Genomic DNA, 26651 nt, shown 5'->3' with positions numbered 1-26651 from the left:
AGTATATCTCACTTTCCAACCATGTTGCAGATATATATTATCCAAAACAGCGCAATAGTGCAATGATGTCAATAGGCAGTAATCATGTTGTGTAATATTACATACTGTGCTAGTTATGACATTTTAAATAGTAAATATTTCCTTGCCACATTTGTTGTTGTCAAACATTTGTGAGCAATTTAGCTACAATGAATCTTTGAGGGTAAAAGGACTGTAACCTGACAGTATTCAACATACCACTGGACATAATGAGAAACAGTAGTATTCTCCACACACACACGCAGCAAAGTGAAATTATCACGGGTTTAATATTATGACCTGCTGCATAATATAAATCCTCTGCAATTTAAAATATACTATTTTATTTGTACACATAAAGAGTCATATTTGTTGTGCTGTGAGCAGTGGACCGCAGTGTCCTTGTAAACCAGTGGCAATGGAGACAGAATGGTGACTCATTTTACAGGAAGATTCAGACTAGAAACAGTTCGTAAAAGAAACCTCAGCCCGAGAGTCTCTCTTCCAATGTTTTTTAACTCTTTCCCCGCTGCATGCGACATCCATGAGACTGCAGAGAGTCCCATTCGTCAATTCGAGATCACATAGCGGTATCACTCAAAGAATTACGTAATGCACTTATGCAGCAAGACAACCACATCAGTGTGCACTGAAATTTGATTCAGCTATTCATTTTTCATTAGTTGCCTTTCATTGAAATAATTTAGATAGTTATGATGTAATGCATAGAGTGGATGGCATACTCGATAATGTCAGCTTGCATGCTAATTATTAATCACAGACAACACATATTACCCACCCCTACTTCCTTTGTATAACTACTGGCACCAGAGAAATCAGTGTAATTTCCCTTTCTTCCCTTTTGTATTGAAGGAAGGAAGCCTTACCAATTTGATCTTCAGGGATAAGGGACTCAATAGGTGGGTCAAGCTCCGAGCTCTGCAGCAGGTAGGACTTCATCTGAGTCATGAACTGCCTGAGAGTCTGCAGCAGGTCCAAGCCTGACGTGTGGCAGCCGCGGTTCTCCTGCAGGAAGCTCACATAGTCCTGCACCAGGCAGCCAAAGTAAGTCCCTTTATCTCTGGATTGCTCAACAATCTTCCGAATGGCCCTCCTCTCAGGCGTCCTCAGAGAATTTAGAACGCAGCTCACTTTGCGCAAATGTCCTCTTAGTGCACGTGGCAGCATGAACGTACCAGCACCATTCTGCTTCTTTGACTTGAAGGGTGGTGGCACCTCCTGATCGCTCTCCAAGTTGATGCCGTCATCTTCTTCCTCTTCTTCCTCCTCCAGGCTGCTGTCGCCAGTGGGACGTTCAGTTCTGGAGGGACTGGCCTCCATAGGCAATGAGAAGCTGTGGGTGAAGTCGAGGGAGTCTGAGGACGAGGTGGAGATGCTGATGTCACTCAGTCGCTCTCGTCCTGTGGTGCAGTGCTCATCTGCAGGGCTGCTGTTCTCCAGGTTGGGGGTGTTGCACGAAGACATCTTAGCCAGGCTCCAAGACACGGCATCATCAATGGTCTGGTCATCCAGGGCCATTTGGCAGCGGAGACCGTCTGCGTCAAGCAGGCCAGAGGAATTCTTACTGCGAGATGAGGGCACCAAGATTGGCTTACTGAACTTTTTTGGTGGGGAGGATGAGGGAGATAAGGAACTAAAGGATGATCCCAACCTCCCCAGTAGGCTGCTCTTTTCCTGAGGCGTTTTGATCCAACAGACCGTCTCAGGCATGGTCTTCTGTTTACGGAGAACTGCTGATCTGCCGGAGGCAAAGCGGGGAGGTGGGGGTCGAGGTGGTGGGGATCTCTCACTCTTGGATCTACTCACACTTATGTGTGATTTGTTTTGTTTGCTGCTTGTACTGCAGAAGATGTTGCTATCACAGTTCTGGCGATCTATTCTATGCAGAGCACTCTGGTGGTGCTGAGAGCCACCTGCTTTGGCCGGGGATGTTTCTTGCTTTTTGGATGAAGGGTCAGGTTGGTGTGTTTGCAGGAAGAGGGGATTGATGAAGCACAGCGCTCCGTTGGATTGACTGCATTCAAGTTCAGAAGGGGTCCGAGTGAATGGGATGGCTCTTGGGGAGAAATTAATGCCCAACTCTTTTAGTCTCTGACTGTTACAAACAGTCTCCCCAGACACAGAAGACTCCTTCTTATTGCACAGTTTAGAGTCCCAGAAACCTGCAAAAAAGATAACACAATGAGGCTCCATTTTAATAAAAAAAGACATTAAATTTGAACATAGAAATTCTCAAGAAAAGTTCATTCTCTGAATTTGATGAACTAAGAGGCATTTAACAATTAGACAGCTGAATCATATTTTTATTTTTTTTTACATAATTACAGAAGAATATTACAAAAAAAATATAGAGCTACAATGCCAAGTGATTGACAAAAAAGCTCAAGAACATTAGCAGACATTTCAGATAATGCTTCTGAAAGCATTATCCTACAAATCCAAGCACCGGCATTTAAAACACAATGAAAAAAATCGAGTAGGCGCAAACACAAAACCACAGAATTCCATGACGGAAACTAATGAAAAAAACATTGAAGCGAACAATCAACAAAATCTTAAAACAATGAGACAAGAAAAGGAGAATTAAACTTACGCTACATCTAAACAGTAAGTCTTCTCTTCAGATTTTATGTAAATAGTTTGAGCACAAAGGTTACACGTCTACAGTCCATGCAGTGACTCTGCTGTCTGAGTTGTGAGTGGTAGAGTAGTGCTGATACACACACAGTGAATGGTGAGATCATGCATGCTGATGAGAAGGTGGGAGGACTTTCAGCTCTCAGTTCCTCCTCTCATATTACACACTCGTTCATACTAAAGGCCGCCCATTCAAATGTTTTCATTTGATGCAATACAAAAGAATGACTTTTCAGTGTTTTGGTTATGTGATCTTGCATTTTCAGTAAACAGAAACTTTTTACTTTGATCAAGATTCAGTTTTATGTAATCAACACTGTAAGTACTAGAACTATACAACATAACATATAAAAAAAAAACAGAAGGGGAAAATGTCCTTAAGAATAATGTGCTGATTAATTTACCAATAAATTGTAACATATTTAGAGATAAGTTTAGCATGTACTGGTGCTGCATCATTTAATATACTTTTAAGGTAAATAAATTAAAATCTTTGCCAATTTAGTTTAGAACAAAATTGGTGTCGTAAGGGCAGATATTTCAAATAATTTAAATTATTAAATAATAATAGCAATAACAATAGTAATAAACTGGCAGAAAACTAGAACAGAAATATAGGAGTGACAGGAAATCAGATGTTTTTCTTGATCAGTCTCAGTCATCTTAAAACTGATGACATCTTAGACGAGCAGGAAGTGTTTGCGTCACTCGGATCAGTTCTGCCGAAGCGACACCTGTGCAGGAGTGGAATGACTGGAAACCCGCACCTGTGTATACAATTGTGCTTTTCTTTTTATCTTTTCCGTCTCTTCTTTGCCTCACTCTCTGTAAACGAACTTAAAATGCTACCATTATATTGTGTTGCCTTTGTCTCTTTTGTTCTGTCTGCTCTCATTCTCAACGCTTCTCTTGTTGTCCTCACTTCACCCCCACAGTCAATGAGCAGCTGGAATTTTATCTTGGTGGAGTTTCTCTTGGAAATGATCCTAGTATGAGGTACCACACCCATCACTGCTCTCTGCACAGCCATTTCAGCATTTATTACTGCCTAACCTTATTATTACAGGTGGCATACCTTACCTGCCAAAATCCACTGTCTCACCTATCCCATTCAGACAAGTCTGGTCTTCCTGAGGAAAATATGATCCCCTCTGAGATTTCAACTATGTCATTTCACAAAACTAAATGATTAAAAGATTAAAAAGATTAAAACATGACCCTAAACAAGTCATTTAATGGTTTCATATTCATATTATGATAAAAAAAAAAAGAAGAAGCTTTTCACCCCAAATCAAATTTTGTTTTGTAATGTACCTCATAATCTCTGCTAATCAAACAAAACCACAAAAATGTAGTTTTCAAGATTTTATACGTCTCACTGTCGTACATCACATACGTCAATTACAGTGCAAAGTTACAACATGCAGACTGTCAATGAATCAGACACAAAGCACACAGGCAGATCTCTGTCTGACAGAGACATTTACTAGCGTCAAACACATCTGTGGTCAATTTCACCTAGCCAAAGTCTCATCAACTGCATATGTTGTCCACATGAGCTGTTTGTTAAATGCCACGTGTCGAATGTTGTCATGTGTTTGCTGGCACAGTAACACCTGTATTGTCAATACTCCAGGATGTATCTAACTGATGTTCTGTTTTTCACTACATGCTGGGTTTTGTAGTACAACAACATCCAGCATGTAGTGAAGAACAGAACATTCATACAGCCTGGGTATTAATTGGTTATTGGCCATAAAAAGAAAATAAGTATCAGTTTATCATGACTTGACATTATAATTTTAATATGTGCACCCCTTCTGTATACACAGTATATGTTTTAAAGTTGGTGGTTACTTGTAAATGAAATGTTTAGCTAAATGCTTTATTTTAACCATGTAAAACTGGTGCTCATCAACGATTAAACTTTGCTACACTGAGTACAGTATTAAAACTCTGACCTGAATTGAAGATGGAATGCAAAAGTCCACATTAGGTTTAAAGCACACACGGCATTACACCCAAACACAGACATATAATAAACACATAAAAAGCTGAGGGTCATTAGAGTAGCAGTTATGGTGTCTGAGTAACGTTGAAACCCAACAGTCAGTAGTCAGGCTCAGTAAAACATTCATGCACAGAGAAGAAAACTCACCTCTTCCGAACTGAGCCACTTCCTCCAGATCTGTAAGGGTTTTCGCAGCTGCGATGGCCTCAGGGAGCTTCAGGGTGAAGGGCAGAACATCCCTAAAGAGCACAAATGAATCTTGAGAAGAGCTAAAAACATTACAAACATAGAGTGATAATACTAAAAACTAAAGAGCAAGAATATCCGTGCTGAGAGTCGTTGTCTGCACTCGTGGAGAGAGTGAAAGAAAGAATGAGTAAGTGAGAGAGAAAGAGAGTGAAATAGTTGTTAATCAAATCCTGTAGGTGAGTTTGGCAGAGAGAGGGCTGTGTTTATCCACTGACTTTTCTGCGTGGCACTGGCACAGGCTTGGATTTGTTAGGTCTGGCAACCCTCTTCATTACAGAACTCATATGGGTGAGCTCTAACTATGTAAACAGTTTAAGACAAACAAACAAACTTTGACTACATTCTCTTCTTTTTGAAGGAAAAAGAGGCCATGTTTCCAGTTAGACTCTTCCTTCCTGTTATTATCCGTGTTGCACTGGAATGCAATTGAATCAGCATCATCTGGTTTTACTTTACCACAAACATTCTGGTTTATTCTCAGAATTTCAGGAGATTTTCTTAAAGGTGAAGGGTATCATTTCCATGCATTACAAAAAAACAACACCTCCCCCTTCCATTGGCCCAGTCCAACAGATAGTCCCACCCCAAACTCATGCCATTGGTTGAGCTAATATTTCTGTGTTAGGCAGGGTCTAGGATATATGCTTGGGTAATCATTACTAGTTTTCTTATAAAACAGTTTAGACTTTCTTATGGAAGAGGCAAGAATTCTTATAAATGAATAATATCTACACCAACAAAACATAATAGTTGCTGTCCTCCCTCTTTTAAATATAAATAGACCAGTAAATTATCTTAGAAACAAAAGCAGGTTTTGCAGCAGTTTTGTTTGTTTTCAGAATGGGATCAGCTTACCTGCTGATACAGCAGAACGCCACCAGTCGAAAGAGGTCTGCAAAGCTGATCCCTGAGCCCTCCAGGGAAAAAGCTGTAATAAAGACACACCACAGAAGGTTACACTGACTGGAATTGCTATTGGAAAAAGTGGAATGACCTAACAGTCGCTCTTGAAGGGAAAAGTAAACAGAGCCAAATTTATACATTTAAACTTCTTTCACACAAGCCACACAGGATCTGACCCACTTACTGTATGTCCAGAGAGTGACAGACAAAGGCAAAGAGAAAACAGAGAGATGAAATCATTCTAATATGCTGACTTGGTGCTCAAGAAACATTTCTTATTAATATCACAGTGGAAAACAGTTTTATATTTACTATTATATATATATATATATATTATATACACACACTTCATATTTTTCTGTAAACCATGATACTTTTTTATAGAAAGTTCAAAATAATTATTTATTTGAAACAAATCTTTTGTAATTAGGTAAAAGTCTTTTGTCACTTTTGATCAATTTAATGCATCCTTACTGATTATATATATATATATATTAATTTCTTTCAAAAAAATCTTACTGACCCCAAAGTTTTATATGCTAGTGAATGCTGTGTATATCACAATACACATATATTGTACTGACATTCAGTACCACAGCATTCTTGTCACCCTGTCATATGAAATGTGTGTTTGACAGAATAATAAAATTCATAAATGAAGTTAAAGTGCCCCATTATGCTTTTTCGAATATTACTTTTCATGCAGTGTGTATAAATATAGCTGTTGGTGAATATAAAAGGTCTGTAGAGTTTTAATGATCAAAGTGCATGACAAATAAAGTTATTCTCTCCTAAAATAAACTCACAAGTTCACATTTACACATAATCAGATAGAGTAAAGGTTATTCATATTTGGCGTGCTGTCCGAGGAGAGGGCTCCAAGCTTGGAATTTGGCCCAGACCCAGAGTGCTCCCCCTCCCAGGCTGGGACAGGAAGAGTTAGGAGTGAGGAGATGGGGTGGAGGGGGGATGCTGGAAAACTGTTGTGGGACAGAGGTAAGTCTGCTGAATATATACCTGCTGTCACGCTAATTGAGTTGATTAGTTCATATCACTGTGTATCAAGTGCAGAGGAAGCCTCTGAAGCTGAAATTCAGATATGGTAATGGGCGTTTCGTTTCCGACACACACTGTAAGTGGTAGAATAATCACAACAGACTGAGCCATCTGACCAATCAGAGCAGAGTAGGCTCATGGAAAGGAGGGGTTTAGAGAGACTGAATCTCTACAAACAAACCGTTTTCAGACTTTTTCAAAAAGGAGGTGATGTGCATCTATGTTATGAGAAAATTAAGGTGTTTTTGACCTCGGATAAATATAAACCTACTGTAGAAGACTCAAACAAAATTAGGAACCTTTAAAAGAGCATAATAGGGGCACTTTAAAACTCTCGATCAAACAAACAAACGTCTGTAGTTTATTATTAAGTTAACTGCTGCTCTGATGAGAGAACAATTAAACAGGATGTGGACAGGTAAATCAAAAACCACCAAAAATCTCAAACAGGAGGAAGTGAAAAAGGTGACAGACACACACACACACACACACACACACTATTAGTGGTCTGCAAATGGAAACAATTTGGTATAGTACTTACTATACTGGCTCTCTTTAACAGGGAAGTCCCGTACAATCAGTGTGTCACTGTCCATCCGCAGGGAAATCACCTTTTTCTGCAGTTTATAACACCTCCTCACCACAAAACTCTAGACAGAACACACAAATGAAAGGAAAGAACATAATTAAAAATAAATGACAAAAGAATCTATTGTTGTTAAGCAAGTTGGCTGCTGCATCTGCGCAGACAGTGTCTTTACCCCTGCCGGCTGCGGCTGCAGAATGCGTCTGGCTTCCTCATCACTGAGTGACAGCAGCAACCATACAGAGTGTGTCTGCATCAGTCTGTCCAGGATGCTCATGCGTCTGCGTAGAGAGTCATACCCAGAATCCCTCACTCCAGGCGCACCAGCACAGGCAGAAGATTGCAGGAACAAACCACTCACCTCTCCTTCCAGACTACAAATACATACATAGAGAGAGAGAGAGAGAAAGAGAGAGAGAGAGAAACTTTTATTACACAACAACACAAGATAAAAACAACACTTAGTCCTAGATTGAAGTTTTGTTTTTAACATTATGATAGGTCATTGTGGGTTTGGAAAGTAGGAGGTATTACTGCATTTGTCTCTCAAGATATAAAGAGTTTCAAGTGGTCTGTGACTTAGAGGATTAAAAATATAAAACACAATAAATAATAAAAAAAAAAAAAATTATATATATATTATATATATAAAATGAAGAAAAAAATGCCAATACTAAATGAAGAAAAAACAGATTAGAAGCTTGTTTTGGTTGGCACTTCAGTTGTTTTCCAAACTTTCGAAAGTTGATTGTGAAACACCTGAATTTATTTTTTCCATGCACTCCTTTTAATTTCATGGAAATGCAGTATTGCAAAACCATGTGCTACGGCGTAAAAAATAAGACATGCTCCACCTGCTGGAGAACATGGGAAGTACAATAACAAACACATAATGAATCTACACAGTCCAAAAAGACTCCACAAGAGGCAAGACATTTTAAAGCTGATGTCTGTGATACAAAATACAGAATGACTAAATAAATCTGCACATTTATCTCCCTTCTCAGTTTAATGCCAAATACAACTACAACTGCCTCTGTGACACTTTCACAACTTGCTTAGTGTGTTTGAGAGATCCAAAACAGCAACACTAGCTCAAGCAGTGACATGAGTTTGTTGCATTTTTAAAATCCTAAAACCTTTGTTTTATTAAAACTACTTATTTCCAGGTTTAAATTTCCACGTTTTTCAATGTGGTCTCAGACCTTTGGATCCCACTGTACAATTGAGCACAAATACAAAAGAAAACAGCATATAATGTAACCTAAAATTCCTATTAATGCCAGTGAGGAGGATGACAGTGATGAATGATGGACTCACCCCTGTAAGATCTCTGTCTCCGGCTCTCTGGCTGGCTGAACCATCTCCTGCTTTAGCTCTGAGATCTCCGTGGAGAATGTGTCAATCAGCTGTAGTAACAGACACACACAAAAACACCATACCAGCGTGAAGAGCAAGAAATCTAAAGACATTTTAAATGTGTGCTCGTGTGTCAAGCATGTTTTGTATGAATGGGAAGTGGCTATGTCTGGAATTAGTCACATGAAATGACTCCCAGTTAACCAGCAACTGCATCCGTTTCCTTTCAACAACCAACAGTGAGAACAATTTAGAAACTTTCAAAGAACTTCTCCTTTGATTATTCCTTTCATTATTCCTAGATGAAACACTGAACAGCAGTCACTGTAAATAAAATACACAATATTATTGAAAGAAAAACATATTCTGTGTGGTATAAGGCAGGGTGCTTTTCATCTAACTTCTTAGATTAGACATGAAGCACAGTGATTTTAGGTCAGTAAGGATAAGTGCACTTGGAAAAGCTGTTGTTTTGTCATTGTATTTCTTCATAGATCTGAGTTACTCTTGATGGCCAGCAGGGGGCAGAGAGTTATTTTCTTTCCTATTCTCTTTTTATTTCTCTCGCTCTCCCTTTTTTATTTAATTTACTTTTTGCATTCACTTTTTGAACTTCTTTTCGCCTGCACAAATTCCAGTTAGCACTAAAACTCATACATGTGAGGAGACAGTCAATATTTCAAACCCTCAAACCAGACAAGTAAAGACCCATCCACACTTTCGGTTGTGTTTCTTTTTTATCTGAGCCAGCATTTTCCGCTTATGGTCATGAGGTATTTCTCTAACTTCATCTCAGCCTTAGTCAGCAAACCACAGTTACACACCAACCAGCTCACAGCCAAGGAAAGCACTGCGTAAAGACATAAAAAGTGCCTCAGTGATTCCAAAGCGCTTGGTTGCTGTAGATTATTGCTGAATGGGCTGCACCCTTGAAAGGACAAGAATTATCAAACCAATATAAAATAAACTGGCTCACTGCAATGGCTTGATATGGCTCAGTATCTGAGCCAGACAAGAAATACCTCAGAAAACAAAGCTTATCTAAATAAAAACACTCAGGAACAGGCATGCATGAGTTTATACACACTTATTACCTTGGCCTAAATAGTAGAGTATTTTAAAATGTAAAGACTAACACTTGCTTTTGCATTTTAACATATACAATCATAAAATAAATTATAAATGACATGTGAATGTGAATTTTGTCAAAGAAAAAAAACATTTATCAAGAAGAAAATGTACTGAAGACACATATGTAATGGCTGTTGAAAATTCAGCTTTGAAAACTTATTTTAAATTGTAATATATTTTCAAATATTACTGATTTTACTCTATTTTAATCAAATAAGTGCAGCCTTTGTGAGCATAAGCGACTTCTTTCAAAAACATTAAAAAAAAAAATATTATACCAACCCCACATTTTTCAATGGTAGTGCAGATATTTAATATTTATGCATTTATCTACTTATTTATTTACCTTTAACCTTTTTATTAGTAGAGACATTGAGAGTAGAGATGAGAATTTATGGAGAACAGCTGGAATCGAACTCTGGCCACCTGTGCAAAAATACCAACACCAGGACACTTCTCTAACATTCAACTCACATTTTCTGTCATTTTGTCACTGTTCTTAATTTCATTAAAAAAAAAAAAAAAAAAAAAAAAGTGTGAAAAAAAGAGATGGAATTTCCCCAATCAAATATGAATGAGATTGTGCAATACTAATGAGCAGCACTGACAGAGAAAAAAACGGAAGAAACACTTTAAACAGATTTACAAGAACTCAGAAAATTCCTCTGAACTATTGTCAGCCAGAAGGTTTGTTTGTTTGTTTATGATTTAACACCATGCGTGCTACCTCGACTATATTCATGGCAAGAACGAGATTTTTTTTTTTTCTTAAAGAAAAAATTAAATTACGTTTTTAAATTTGATCTTAGATAAACGTTCTAAAACTGGCCTTACTTCATTAAAAAAAAATTCATAAAAGTCAACAGAAAAATATAGAATTCTAACAGATTTCAAACTATCACAATCCATCAAAAAATGCTTCAGTGATAATGGATTCCTGCACAAGGAGCATAAAGGAGCATCTTTACCCATTAACAGAAACATATGGGTTATTCTGGAGTGCCCTATTCAACAGCATGTGTAGATAATATGATCCCAGCGATTTTCAAAGTGGACACAACGTTTTGCACCAACCACAGGATTGATTTTGTAAAGCTGGTCAGCCAGAAGGAAGACAATAGGACCACCTATCATTTACACTGAAACAGACACAATCCTGCTGAGACAGAGAGAGATCTAATGTAAAAATCATTCAGCTTGTGTTGATAAATTCATCCAGAAGCAGAAAATGACTTCAGCTTTAGTGATGAGCCATAAAAAGAGGTGATGAAGCAGAAAAAAAGGTGCATTTTCGCCTGCTGGACATTCATTAGGAAACTCTGATGCCTGTGAGGTGCTGGCTGGTGTTCTGGAGACTGGTGAGATCAAGAGCTCTTCCAAATGCTGCAGTCATCTGTGCCTCCATTTAACCAGCCGTGAGGTAAAGTCATTCATAGCATACAAAGCAGCCAAGAAAGACTCTAGGAAACTATGTGCTGACATTTTACTAGCACGCTTGTTTCAGCCAAACACAGTCCTCACACTGAGAGGAGTGTTCGGAATATAAACACTCAAAGTGACAGCAGCAGAGTTATTCAATTAAAGGGACTGTTCACTAAAAAATGAACATTCTGTGATCCTTTACTCACCCTTACGTCATTCCAACATGTTTATTCCATTAAACACAAAAGTTTAAATTCTTTTCCATAAAATTAAAGTAAATGATAATATATAGCAGTGGTTATGTTAATATAACAACATTTAAATAACTTAAAGATTTATTGGGACCCCCCACTTATTGGTTACTGGCCATAACATAAAGATAACTTAACTTATCAGTATCTGCCAGAATTTTGATATTGTGCAAATTATATTATATAGCAGTGGTTATGTTAATATAATAAAATTTGGTAGCACTTTAGTATAGGGAACAATTCTCACTTTTAACTAGTTCCTTATTATCATGCGTATTACTAGAATATTGGCTGTTTATTAGTACTTATAAAGCACATGTTCTGCGTGACCATATTCTACATCCCTTAATCCCACCCCATACCTAAACTTAAACACTACAACATCTACCTTACTAACTCTTTATAAGCAGTAAATTATGAGTTTATTGAGGCAAAAGTCATAGTTAATAGTGAATATATGTTCCCCATACTAAAGTGTTACCTAAAATTTAAATAATTTGAAGGTTTATTGGGGACCCCCCCATTTATTGGTTATTGGCCATAAGATATTTGTTGACTTATCGTTATCTGCCAGAAGTTTGATATTGTGCATCTCTAATATCATAAAAGTAATCCATATAGCTTATATTTCTTATTATTCTACGCCATATTTCATTATATGGAAAAGGGCAGGCATATATTCTTTGAAAATTCACCTTCTGTGCTGCAAGAAAACAAGAAAGTCATCCACGTTTGGAACAACTTAAGGGTGAGTAAATAATGACCGAATTTTCTTGTTGTTGTTGTAGTTGAACTGTTCCTTTAATAGATGACGAAGGTAAAATTCAGTCTGCTCACCACATTCCACTGAAGTATCATCTAAATTGATGACAGGGAAGAGATGTTACAGGAGTGTTTTCTGTTAAGGAAACAAGGAGGAATATAAATTTTTGTTCACTGACGTTCATAATCTTATCATGCATTTGTCACGGCCGATTAGCGTCGGAGCGAAAGCCTGATTTATTTGCCTTTGGCTGCATCTAATTTGTTTACATGTAACAAAGCTTGCAATTGCAACTACAACTTCCTCCTGCATGAAATAATCACAACACATGCTGGAGGATAAGTAAGGTCACCCTGAAACAATTACATAAACATTCACACAAAAAGTCTTTAGGTTTGTTGGAAGAATAGCTTGCAGAGATAACAACTGGATCTATCATCCTCTGAGAACCTCTTAAGCTTTGCAGCTTTAGTGCTGGCAGAGAGAACGGACAGAGCAGCATTCCACGTGGTCTCCAGAGGCCCTGACTAACCTGCTCTCTGTCTGGCTCTAAAGTAGGACACTTACTGAAAGCAAACTCATCCAATGATGGGGGTTTACAGTGTGTCATTTTTTGCTGGCTGGCACATTACTGTGGAAGATGTAAACTATAGTGCTGTTCAGTTATGATGAAAATTAGTTGGCCATGTTGTCAGATGCATTCCTGACTACCTCTGAACGAGGTTTGGGGTGATTGGGGTCACCTGAGATTGACCTTAAAAGGACAGTTCATCTAAAAATGAAAATTTTGTCATCATTTACTCATGTCGTCCCAGACCTGTATGAGTTTCTTCTGTGGAACATGAAAACAGATATTTGAAAAATGTATTTTTTGTCGATACAATGAAAGTCAATGGAGTTCAGTATTTCAGACCCATTAACTTTGATGGCGTGGACAAAAATGATTTTTGTTCCAAAATAAAGTCATTCAGGTTTGGAATGAGTAATTGATGATATATATATATATATTTTTTTTTTTTTTTTGGGTGAATATAGCTTTAATACCAGGGGCCAGTTGCATAAACACAACCACTATATTAAGAGTGCTTATTAATGTCACTTTTCAATGTCAATTTCACTTTATTTACAGTATAAAGCTTCACTTTATTTACAGTATAAAGCACCATTTAAAACAACAACTATTGACCAATGTGCTGTACATAGTATAGAATAAAACAATAAAAATATGACAACTAACAAACAATAGAACAGATAACATAACACTGCTGAAGACTGTTTATTAAAGGGTTAGTTTACCCAAAAATGAATATTCTGTCATTAATTACTCACCCTCATGTCGTTCCAAGCCCGTAACACCTTCGTTCATCTTCGGAATACAAATTAAGATATTTTTTGATGAAATCCGAGAGCTCTCTGACCCCTCCATAGAGGGGAAGTAAAAAGTTCATGTGACTACAATGGTTCAACCTTAATTTTATGAAGCGACGAGAATACTTTTTGTGCACAAAAACAAAACAAAAATAATGACTTTATTCAACAATTTCTTCTCTTCCCTGTCATTCTCCAATTCTGAGTCAGCGTTCTGACGTAGAACCTGGAAGCGCTGCACTGTGTCTACAACATAAACAGTGTAGGAGAATGACAGGGAAGAGAAGAAATTGTTGAATAAAGTTGTTATTTTTGTTTTGTTTTTACGCACAAAAAGTATTCTCGTCGCTTCATAACATTAAGGTTGAACCACTGTAGTCACATGGACTATTTTAACAAAGTCTTTAGTACCTTTCTGGGCCTTGAAGGTGGTAATTAAATTGCTGTCTAGGGAGGGGTCAGACAGCTCTCGGATTTCATCAAAAATATCTTAATTTGTGTTCCGAAGATGAACAAAGGTCTTAAGGGTGTGGAACGACATGAGGTGAGTAATTAATGACAGAAATTTCATTTTTGGGTGAACTAACCCTTTAAGAACTAGGCTTACCAACTAGCTTACTTTTTTTTTTTTTTTTTTTTTTTTTAAAGTCACATTACACTGATCTAAATTTTATGTAACAGTTATGACTAGACTTTCAGAAAAAAACTTGTAAGACTAGTCTAAACAGTTTACGCAACCGACCACGGTGGTAAACTATGTCTAAATGACAAAAAAAAGAAAAGAAAAAAAAAAGTATTTTTTTTAATATGGGAGGCTCAGTTAGAAAAGCTCATGCACGATAAAATACAGTACATGCAAATTCATATCCAGAACATGCAGGCAGGCACATACAGACAAACAAGGCAAAGCTGAGAGGACAGTGGCGATGTGTCTCAAACCCTTACCTTAAAAAAGCTGCTGCTCCGGTCCATGAGGCAGGACTGCATCATTATCTCTGCAGACATGATTTGGTGTATGCAGCTCTTCTGTGTTGGGCAGTGTTTCTGTGGATCACAGACACACATGCTTTATTTTGAAGGCCAGAACAGGGATATCTCAACCCATTCCACATGGATAGGCCAGAGAAACAAGCAGACAAGACTTGTTTAGAAGGAGACTGGCATACATGCACCTTACGCCCACTCTAAACATTATTAAAAGCCCTCTTCACTTGTGTCTCATTTCCTGCCTTGTGAATTAACATAAACTGCACCCTTTACACACGCAACACTGTTTTATACATTCACAGTCACATGCTCAAACACAACTTGCCCTAGATTGCTCATAATAAAAAGGATGTGCAGTTTATAATTGCTAGTACTATCTATGTTACAACTAGGGCTATAAATTCAACACATTATTTTATTGCAAATAAGATATAATAAATAATAAGATAAATAAATAAATATATATACATTGTATGATTCTATATATTTTTAAGCAGCATATCTTATAATTAATTCTATGAATTTATCAATTGATACATAGAGATCATGGGATTACTGTTAGAGAAAACAGAGATGACAGTCTGAGTTTAAATCTTTTGTTCACTCACTTTTCTAAAGAAGTTTTCAAAACAGCTTCAGGCATAATACAGGGAGAGGGATCAGCTGGGAGACTGGTGGAGACAAAACCAGGGCAAAGGTCAAGCCATTTGAAAAGGGAGTGGAAGAGAGCAGCAGGAGGAACATAAAGCTTTTTCAGCAGTAAATGCATGACTCAGCACAGGTAAGAATCAAAATCAAAAATTAAAATTCCTGGAATGTAGTGATTACCCACTGAAAATTACTCTGTACACTTACTGTACAGTCAGGGTCAAATATTTGGAAACAATTTATTCATACTGTAGAATGCAGTGAAATCTCACTGATTTTTCATCCTGCTCCTCATAGCTCAATGTTAAGCACTAACATTCAAAAGTTTTTTTTTTTTTTTGTTTGTTTGTTTTTTTAAAGAATGAATTGTACTCAGCAAGGATGCATTAAATTGATCAAAAGTGACCGTGAAGATTTTTACCTTGAAAGATTTCTATTTCAAATAAACACTGTTTTTTTTTTTTTTTTTTTTTTTTTAAACTATCTGTTTATCAAAGAATCCTGGAAAAAATATATCACAGTTTCCACAAAAAAAAAAAAAAGTAAGCAGCACAACTGTTTTCAGCATTGATAATAAGGTCAGAGCAGTATATTCAAAATTATGGAGGGCATACTAAGTACTAGAATATTATACATTTGTTGAATTAAATCTAGGGTGTACTCATTTCTGCAATCCTTAATTTAAACAAAATTGGCTAATTTACTTATTTTATGGCTATTAATGACATATATTTCTCAGTTTTTATTATGTATATGTTTAATACATTTTAATTTTGCCATCTTTCCATGAATTGTATTAGTGATCATAAAGAAAATACATTTTGTGTATTTGTTCAGAGGGGGTGTACTCATTTATGTTGTGCACTGTAAATACACCCTACCAGAGAAACTGTAAACAATACAGCCATTAAAAACAGCCACACTGCCTCTGCAGGTCACTTAGTTCACAAGGAGCGAGCGTCTCTCTACTGCTGCACAAGATTGTCATCAGTTGGAGCAAGAGCCAGCACTGACCCACTTCCAGATGCTGCAGATCCCCAACACCCAGAAAAGCTTTGATCCAGCACAGCTGTCTGACTTATGCACAACAGCTTTTTCCTTCACAGACAGCAGAGTCTTGCTAGCACAGTGTAAACCTGACTCCACTCTTACTGTTGACAAAGGAAACACAAAGACTTTTTTCACTGGTTGAATTTATGTATTGAGCTAACACAAAGCTGCTGTCTGGGTGCTGACACTAGAGGGAAAATCGTGGCTCACATGTGGAGCTCAGCTCACAAAGCCTTTGATGTGACCATCAGAAGCTTTGAAAAGAACCAGCATCTCCTCCCAAACCTTTGCTTTCTTCTGCACATATTGACATGGACTCTTGTGTCCTCCAGAGCCAATTATCAGCAGTGCCTTAGTTCAGACTGTAGCACAATTCAGTACCATAATCCCTAAATACTGGAAGAGTAGTCTGAGTGAGGTCCAGGTATTTCTTGTGAAGCGTTGTTCCTGTGCTGACAGATATGGATTGAGTTTGACATGTTAATCTACTCCTCTCTGTGAAGAGGCTTCACCTCATGTTGTTGCTGTAATGAGGCATCACAACACACATTCATCTTTCCTCAGCAGGGCTCAACAATAACATTTTTTTTTTCTGCTTGCGCTACCAACATTATATATAGTCCACAGCTATTTCTATAAACATATGCACATTTGCTGGAAACAATGGCATGTGATGCAAAACAAATAACAGTTCCATCATCTGGCTCGAAACTCTCTCAGAACGGTCTCATGAAATCAAGCAAGCCATTTTTGAGCCCTGCTCAGTATGTCAACCAGAGAAAGCAAGCTGTTATTTACCTTGCATCATCCCGTTTCTGTGCCTGAATCAGTTTTTGAAAGACTCAATGAGACGCACGCACATTTGGCTTGGTGAGTAAACAGGAAACTCCTCGGACTGCCAGCACGGGCAAAATAAACACAGGAAAAGTTATTCACTGGCCACTGTGGAGCACAGACAAGCAGGCAGAGAGAGAGAGAGAGAGAGAGAGAGAGAGAGAGAGAGAGAGAGAGAGAGAGAGAGAGAGAGAGAGAGAGAGAGAGAGAGAGAGAGAGAGAGAGAGAGAGAGAGAGAGAGAGAGAGAGAGAGAGAGAGAGAGAGAGAGAGAGAGAGAGAGAGAGAGAGAGAGAGAGAGAGAGAGAGTCCAGTTCAATTGGTCATTTATCTCCCTCACCCGCTATCATCTCAATAGGGATGTCACGGCACTGGGATACACAGAAAATTACAGTTGAAAGGAACAGCCTTTGTTAGTGTGCCATTTAAAATGTCAACAACTGCAAACACTAGACTAAAGGCTAACTCTTATCCTGTTTCCAACCAAACGGGGTCATCATGCCAGCCAACCAACAAATCCCATCAAAAATATGCTATTACATTACATTATTCATTGCTGAATGTGACAAGACAAGAATTGTTTTGTGTTTCCAACATAAACATACTAATAAGAGAACGTTAGCATTTTAAATATATTTACACTAAGACATGGTTACGGCCTCGGTGTGAGTGTGTGTTGATGTAGGAGACTACTCAGCTGGGCTGTTCGACCCACACAGAGGCACATCTGAACTACGAGGCACAGAGCGTCTCTGTGTCCTGCACACATAACAGGTGCGTGGTAGCAGAGAGGATTTTCTGTAGTCTGGCGAGACCTGGCAGTGCCTGACAGGAAATGGAGCTTGCAAGCAATTAAAGGGGCTGAGATATAAACAAAGACAACAAAAAGAAAAAAATATGTGAGCGAGACAACTCTGTTTTTCTCTGGTATGGTATTTCTGGTATCTGGGCTGATGTAAACAAGAACTTAATATGTTAAAGTAAGCTTGACAGTGAACAGTTTTTAGGTCAAAACAACTGAAATGCCACTGAAAAAACACTATAGCAGAGTTGACAGACAGCCTTGAAATATTGCTTGGATTCAGCACGATTAAAGACATGACTTGAGAAACAAAAATCAACCGACATACAAACAAAATCCACACTTCATTAAAGGGATAGTTCTCCCAAAGATGGATTTCTTGGTTTTTCTTATATGAAAAAAACAACAACAACGCTGACATTCTGTACAAGATCTGTGTTTGTGTTTCCCTGTGATTATATTCCCTTAATGTTACTTCTTGTGCAATCATAATACATCAGCATATACATTTACACTAAAGTTCAAACATTTGGGGTCGGTATGTTTTTGAAAGATGTTTCTTATGCTCACCAAAATACAGTAAAAACAGTAATATTGTGATATATTACTACAATTTAAAATAATATATTAAAATATAATTTATTCTTGTGATGGCACAGCAGTTTTCAGCATCATTACTTCAGTCTTCAGTGTCACATGATCCTTCAGAAATCATTCTAATATACTGATTTGGTGCTCAAGAAACATTTCGTAATATTATCAATGTTGAAAACAGTTGTGCTACTTAATATTTTTGTGGAAATCATGATAAAAAAATGTTCAGGATTTTCTGATTAATAGTTTAAAGTTCAAAAGAACAGCATTTATTTCAATTAGAAATCTTTTGTAACATTAAAAATGTCTTTACTGTCGCTTTTGATCTATTTAACGCAAAAGTATTTTTTTTTTCTTAAATCTTCAAATAAAATTAAAACATAAAAAGGACACATCAATTTTTCACTTAAGGTATAATGTTAGTCAAAGGTTTTTTGCACCAAAAAAAAAAAAAAAAAAATCATATTTTCCACCCTTTCTCTTTTTTTTTTTTTTCCTCGGATAATGTTCCTTTAACAGTTTGATGTAAATCAAACCCTATGATTAGCTAACTTTGTATGCGAGTTGAGCAAAAGCACTTACTCTTGTGTTAGGGGCCCAGAAACAGCACAATATTCACCAACCTAATTTACTCTCATCATTAGTAAAATATCAGCTGGCTCTTCTATTGTGGATTAATAGGATCTATCCACATTATTACTCTACATTCTAGCAATCGGTGTCAAGAAAAAAAAAATATGGTGATGCTTTGCAATCAAAGTGCATCTGTATAATGATTAAGCAATTATGCAATGGGCTTTTGCCCCATTCCTGTCAATGCTACTGAAATAGGAAGTCACAGCTGGTTGCTGAATGATGTAGTCTTCCCAATCCTGTTGAACTGGAAATGCGTTGGTTTAGACTCAAAGTGTGATTCACAGCTAATGAAACTAGACGTGCAGTTTGTATAGTCATGTTTGTATTGAAGTGATCTTGTGAGTAATTTCCAACACCAAACAAATGAAAGTCTAAACAAAAGCCAACAATAAAATGTCCCATGCAGTGCAGAGGAGTGTTGAGAGTTTATAAATCACCCTAAAATTATTTTAATCATCATGCTACATTTTTTAATTTCCCTTGAGTTCCCCATATTCTTGGGAGAGAATTTTAGAACCAACTTAATTGTTAACATATTGAACATTTACAATATGTTAGACCGTAACTAGGATAAATTACAACACATCTCTCACACACATTCAAAGCATTATACTAATAAATCACCCTCAAGTCTGACACAGTGGTTAGACAGTATGTAAGAAGGGGAAGGGAGAGGGAATAGAGAATGTGTTTCTATTGGATAATAAAGTCATCTGGCACTGTGTTAGGACCCTGCTGCTACATGGCCCTCCACCTCACAAAAACCCAGCTGGAAAAAATCCAGCTTCGCTCAGGGCCTGTAGAGAGCTCTACCCGCCCGAGGGAGACAGCAGCCTTGAGACAACAACAGTTAAAAACACCACACACTACAGACATCCCTGCTTCAGAAACAACAGCAACATATTTTACATGCAACGAAACCCACTCGTCTTTTCAAGTGGTGTTTACATAACTTACAGAGACGGAGATACAAGCTGTGATCTAAAGATTTAGATCCAGTCTTTCCTCCATCAGTGCGGTTTGCTGTCTTTTTACAACCCAAATTGATCCCAAAATCTTTGATATTTACTTTATTTGCTGTCACTATGGTTACAGTTATTTAGTAGTTTCAATGTTATTGTGAAACCTGAACAGACAATTTAAACTGCCAAACACTATATCTGTATCATTCCACTTGTCTGTGTTGCGTGTCCCAGACAGACTGTCAGTGTGTGCATTAGTGATGGGGATTTTTGAGTGACACATTCTGCAAGTTACATTAATATGCCAGTAGATGGAGTATTAATCATTGAATCATTTACAGTGATTCGTTAAAACACACCATACTAGCATACTACTCCATGGCAGAAACAGGAAGTAGTACGTGGTTTTGAATTCAGCAACTAATTTATTCTAAAACGAAACAAGTGACTCTTTATGAGTGAGTCACTAAATCATTTACTCAATTCTTTTGCTCAAACACACTGGTTCATTCAGAAACAAAACAAATGATGAGTCACTGAATCATTTTCTCAACTGATTCATTCAAAGACACTGATTCATTCAGTAGGGGTGTGACGAGATCTCGAGCTACTCTCGTGCATTAAAACATGGCGATATTTCATAATGAGGTGAAAAGTTATCTCACAATATCAGCATGACTGAGGCCTAGTCCACACGTACACGGGTATTTTTATATCATTTTTAACCACAAATGCTCATCTTGCGCTGCTCTGCGATGCACCACGCATTATGTAATCACATGGGAAAGATGACGTAGACGTAGACGTAGACGAAAGTACCGATCCAGTGTCTACAAAGCGAACATGCAAAGACTAAGTCAAATGCTCTTTACAAAAAAAGGTAAAACAATGATGTTGGACGATTTTGAAGTTGGAGGAGAAAATGAGATGGAGTTTTTCGTGACCTTTCCAACATGATTACGCAATGCGTAGTGCAATCGCAGAGCAGTGCAAGACAAGCATTTGTGGTTTAAAATTATATACATTTTTATTTTTTTTAGAAAATGACAGATAGTTTCGCTAGACTTATTCCTCGCCTGGGATCGTGTAGAGCCCTTTGAAGCTGCAATGAAACTGCAATTTGGACCTTCAACCCGTTGTACCCTTGTGAAGTCCACTATATGAACTTAATTGAAACAAGAGACAGTTTTTATTAGAGAGTCACTGGAGGATTCACTCAACCGATTTGTTCAACCAAACTGATTCACTCAGGAACATCTGTGTGTTTGAGTCAGATCTCCAGAGTACAGTGACTGTCACACAAGTAAATGCCGCTTTTTTGCAACCACCCCTTCAGGATCCAGAGTCAAGTGTACTAAAACCATTAATGCAGTTTCAGAATGTACAAACTTAAAAATAACAATAATAAAGTCCCCTGATGACCCAAAATCTGACTGACAGTTTATTCAAGTTAAAGTGTTTTTGTAGCTTAGTCTCCTGCTGCTGTCTGAAAGGATTGAGGAGAGACACAGAAAGGCTCAGAAAAATGACATTAACAGGCACAGCTGCAAAAGCAGGAAAAACAGTGAATAAACACACTCAAAATAGCTTCTTGTTACCGCAGTCTGCAGCACAGACTAACAAACCCAATCCATCTGAATGCCACTGGTCTGACTGCATAAGATAAGGCTAAAAGATGACCATTTAGATCTGATTCCTTGCATGTATTATTTCACAAAGTTTTATCTCAAGCATATCGAGGCCTGCTCACAACATGGGAAGGGCTGTGATCCCCAGATCCCCAGGCACACAGACAGGAGAACCACATAAACACACACTCGGAGGGAGCATGCAAAGGCCAGCGCTCTACAGGATGTGGCCAGCTCCACCCCACATAGCATGTCCCAGAGCAATAACCAGACAAAATGAGGATCAAACAACGATTTATACATGTGCTGACAAATTCCAGACTCATATATTGGGCTGTTCTTGCATTTAAGTGCTTAGTACACATCTTTCATTCGGTTTCATCAAGTTTCCTTTCCTCTAAAGCCCTGAATCTGGCTCCAAATGCAGCTTTTGATCTACTTTAAAAGTTTCCTACTCCTCAGAACCTACCCTTTCTCTCTCTTTTACTCAGTATCTCCATCTCCGTTTCTAAGTTTCTGTGTCAGACACAAAGAGGCCTCTCATTCAGACAGTGCAGTGTAAAGCGTGAGGTGATTCCATGGGAAAGGCTCTTGGCAGACTGGCAGCTTCCTGACTGATATCATTTCTGGAGTCTTGGACTGGATACGGAATGATCATCCACAGAGGAAAACAATTGCCGCAACTTACCCTTAAAAGCTATTATTATCCCTTTCTCATTGTCTTTAGAAAAGGTCTAAAGCAGGTTATCATGATAAGGAGAGGTTTTGAGCGCAAAGACCATCTTTTATCCAGCCCATAGGTTTACATTTATCGCTTTTATTTCCGTAAAACATACCGTAACATCTCCCAACTAAGACAACAAACCTGCTTGAAAGTTTTCAAATGCCAACATAGCAATACTGAAGAATACAAACAAGTTTCATTGCTAAAGCTGGATTCCAGCTACATCACATCATCCAAACTATGAGGTATGAGGATATACTGTATTCCAGTCAAAAGGAAGAATATAAGCAAACACACATCTATAAATAGATTGTCTTTGTTGTCACTGAAGCTACAAACAAGCTTAGTATTCCTCTAAACAACATTTTTTAAAGGTTCAATACAAGTTCAATAAATCATTTGATGTATAATATCTATTACCATAATCAAGTTAGTAAAGTACTTATAGTAAGCCACTTATAATAGAATTTACCAGACTGTGAACCTCAAATTATGGTTAAAGCACTAAATTCTTTCATAAAAAGTGTAATCTGAGCTGTGAAATTGTAACATCCGTGGGTGTTGCTAGTTCATCAGCCTCACCTGCTGTCAGATAAAGACGTAGCAGAAAGCTCTTGTTAAGATTGTTTCTGGCTGGTTTTATAATCAGAAATGGTTAAGTATGCTTTAAGTGGTAAGTCCAAATAATTTTCTGTGGTAACTGACATTATGCCATAAAAACTGCTGGTTGAGCTTAACAGTATTGAAGCTGAAACATTCCTTTAAGAGAAAATGAGGTCTGCATGTGCTGACTACGGTCTTGCTTCAGTGGGAAAAACAGATAAACCATTAGATCTTGTTCAAATAAATCACACTTAAGAAGCAGACATGCGAAGCCGGCTCCCCTTACCTAATCTGTGTGGCTTCCTCTACTTTAATGTGTCGCTTCCAGTTTCTCTTTCATCATGAATTCCTCCATTTGTAGTATTTCACTATTCCTACAGAACATAAAGAGAAAACAGGGGGAAAAAATCAGTTTTTTCACCATATTTTCAGATGCGCACAGCCAGGCAAAATTGGGCAAGACTGGAATGCGAGTGAGTTTTTTTTTTTTTTTTTTTTTTTATGGGTTGTTTTTGTGATGGGAAGATTTTGTCAGCATTATCTGCTTCAAAACAGCACTAGTCCCAATGGGTCTCAGTGTTTCAAATATCTGAGGTTTGCTCTGTGTTTGAACCTCCAATTGGCCCACAAAATGTATATAAGGCAAAAATATTCAGTGTGCACACAAAAGTTTGGGGTCAGTAGGACTTTTAAGTCTCTTGTGAAAAATTATTACAATTGAAAATAACATTAAAATTTAAGACAATAAAAAGTTCCATTTTAATATGTTTTAAAATGTAATTTGTTCCTGTGATGGCAAAGCTGAATTTTCAGCATCATTACTCCAGTCTTCAGTGTCAGATGATCCTTCAGAATCAATCTAATATGCTGATTTAGTGCTCAAGAAACATTTCTTATTATTATGAATGTGAAAAACAATTGTGCTGCTTAATATTTTTGTGGAAACTGATACATCTATTTCGTTTTCCAGAAAAAAATAAAAATAAAAATAACAGGGTTTATTTGAAATAGAAATCTTTTGTAATATTATAAATGTCTTTTTACACTTTTGATAAATTTAATGAATCCTTGTTGAAAAAAAAAAGTATTTATTTCTTTAAAAAAAAATCTTACTGACCCCAAACCTTTGAAAAAATAGTGTATTATATAAATTAATAAACAAATTGAACAGCAGGTACCTGAAAGGAAGCAAGCAAAGAAATGTTTAAGTAAAAAATACTAAAATTATGTGCACTTTGACAGCTAAAACACTACAATATCACTCTGTGTGAGTCTTTGGCTTGTTTTCCAAATCTGTGGTTAAACTAAATCTGATCTAGTTTAACCACAGAATTGATCTAAATCTCATTACCTTATTATCTTTTTCACTTTGCATTCATTGCTCTGATCGGCTGAACATGAGAGAATGTCGCATTAAAGTTGTCAAGCTATTTAATCACATGCCCACCATATTCACTAAAATCAGTATAAAATCTCTCAATACTGTCAGCAGGCACTAAAATGATGCTGACAAATCACAGTATACAGAATTACCATTATGAAGACACCTCAGTCACGGCTGACACCTCAGCACTTGAGTAGAGCTCAGTGGTTGCATAAGCAATTCCGGGAAAACCGCAGCTTAAATAAATACGACTGGTATCATGTATAGAGAAATGAAATGGATCAAAACATTCTCTTGCCAAACTAATCCAATGCTAGTCACTGCACAACTCTGAAATTCTTGTCAAGTGACGCATGTTCTGGGCAAAATCAGTTAAGTTACTTCCCTTTGCCTGAGACTAATCCTCTTAACAGGCCTCAGCCACTGCTGAAATATTGGTGGGGAAGAAACAAAAGTCTGGTGGGACGATTTTTAGAAACAAGTTAGTAATGAATGTCATCAGTTTTTCTGACAGCAGTAAGAGAGAATAAATGCATAAAGCTCAAATGGCGAATATGTAATTACACACACAATATCATAGGGACTTTCCATTGGTTTCTATTGTTTTTATACAGGCTTAATTTTCTGTCTTTTAATGCAAACTTTTTTTGCATTTTTATACTTCAAGGCATTATTTACAATGTTTATTAAGCTATTTTCCTCATAGGGATTGTTGGCTGCTCCCCCAAATGTTGATTTCAGGTTTTACGATCAGGGGACATTTGGTCCACACAATACAGGCAAAACCGGGACACACACACACTTTCAAATGCTAGTTTTAGGAGATGCCAAATTTGCCAAATATTTTACAGAGCCTTACATTTTGATTTAATGAACTTTTTGAAATCATTGTGTATATATGAGGTCAGGACACTGAGGCTACTAACTTGACCCCTAAACTAAGTTTACTTCCTCTCTTTTAGAGTTCACAATGGAGCATATATAAGGAAGTGCATGCAGTTTTAGAATATTATATGATCTTTCAAACTATTTTTACCATGAAAGCTTTCAAATAAAATGCCTATTCTAATAATACAAAAATGCTCTGTTCAGTGCTGTATACAGCTTTGCTTGACTAATCCACACATTTACTGTTTATATACCCTTCACATGAGAAGAATATGAATGTGTCAAAACCTAAGCTGACTCATACTCATGACAACATTTTGGGCATCGCTAAGCTAGGCATATAGTACCATACAGTAAGTTTTACAGGTCTTGTACATTTTGGACTTTCCTTGAGACTTTCAAAACATAATGATGACATTCAACAACACAACATCACATTACATTTATGTTCCTAACAGGGCATTTTTTGTTGCCACTGTACATCGTAGAGTACAATTACCGACTGGCAACAATAACAATACAGTTTTGATCCATGAGCACAAAGCAGGTGGAGGCACTAAACAGAATTCACTGAACTATCCTTAACAGTATAAACTCAACATGTTTAAAAACAACATTACTATCAAGGCTAATTAAGTGTTAATAAAATATACATACATAAAATAAAGAAAAATATATAATATTTACGCTTTAAATGCATCTGAGACAAATGTGTTTAAAAAAAAAAAAAAAACTCGCCGCAGACTTGAGGTAACTTGTTAATGGTGTGTGGGACTCACCTCGACGGGTCGAAACCAAAACACCCGCTAATAAAAGCACATTTACGCATTTATAAGAGCTGGATGATGTCTCTCCAAAGGCTCGGTTGCTGTTTACAGTTTTAGATGTTCCTACATGACCGAGGCGAGGTTGTTTCCTTGTACTTCGCAAGAAAGACTCATCTAGCTCAACGCTGTGTTAAAGCATGCGACCTCTCCCGGCAAAAACAAACTCCAGGAGGAGAACAAAAGTTGATGTGCATTGAGTTTCACGTCACGTGTTCCAGCTGGGAATGTCTTTGGAAGGGAAAAAGTCTTTGTTAGACCCAGCAACCATTGATGTTACTCAGAGAAGAACATGAAAGAACCGGAAAGACAGT

General features: G+C 37.3%; 1 protein-coding gene across 8 annotated transcripts in view; it reads right to left on the bottom strand.

Moving 5' to 3' along the window:
- The window catches only part of rin2a (Ras and Rab interactor 2a), a 34257-nt gene extending 7744 nt beyond the window's left edge, over positions 1-26513 (bottom strand). Inside the window, exons 1-11 of one of the 8 annotated variants that reach the window (XM_051915776.1) lie at positions 26293-26513; positions 23528-23615; positions 15371-15433; positions 14721-14819; positions 12482-12542; positions 8802-8890; positions 7657-7855; positions 7437-7545; positions 5792-5864; positions 4835-4926; positions 906-2201 (exon numbers count right to left, since the gene is read on the bottom strand). In XM_051915776.1, coding sequence (XP_051771736.1) covers positions 906-2201; positions 4835-4926; positions 5792-5864; positions 7437-7545; positions 7657-7855; positions 8802-8890; positions 12482-12502 — 1879 coding nt within the window. In that variant the 5' untranslated portion in view covers positions 12503-12542; positions 14721-14819; positions 15371-15433; positions 23528-23615; positions 26293-26513. Of the gene's footprint in view, positions 1-905; positions 2202-4834; positions 4927-5791; positions 5865-7436; positions 7546-7656; positions 7856-8801; positions 10236-10317; positions 10360-12481; positions 12543-14720; positions 14820-15370; positions 15434-16291; positions 16311-16424; positions 16449-23527; positions 23616-26292 lie in introns of those variants that run through there. The other 7 variants (XM_051915771.1, XM_051915772.1, XM_051915773.1 and 4 more) reach the window with 7 other exon arrangements.
- Positions 26514-26651: the final 138 nt, after the last annotated feature.

The sequence above is a fragment of the Ctenopharyngodon idella genome, chromosome 13 (genome assembly GCF_019924925.1).
Source record: "Ctenopharyngodon idella isolate HZGC_01 chromosome 13, HZGC01, whole genome shotgun sequence".
NCBI classification, from domain to species: Eukaryota; Metazoa; Chordata; class Actinopteri; order Cypriniformes; family Xenocyprididae; genus Ctenopharyngodon; species Ctenopharyngodon idella.
Note: the sequence above shows the minus strand (reverse complement) of the source record. Positions and strands in the feature narration are given on the sequence as shown.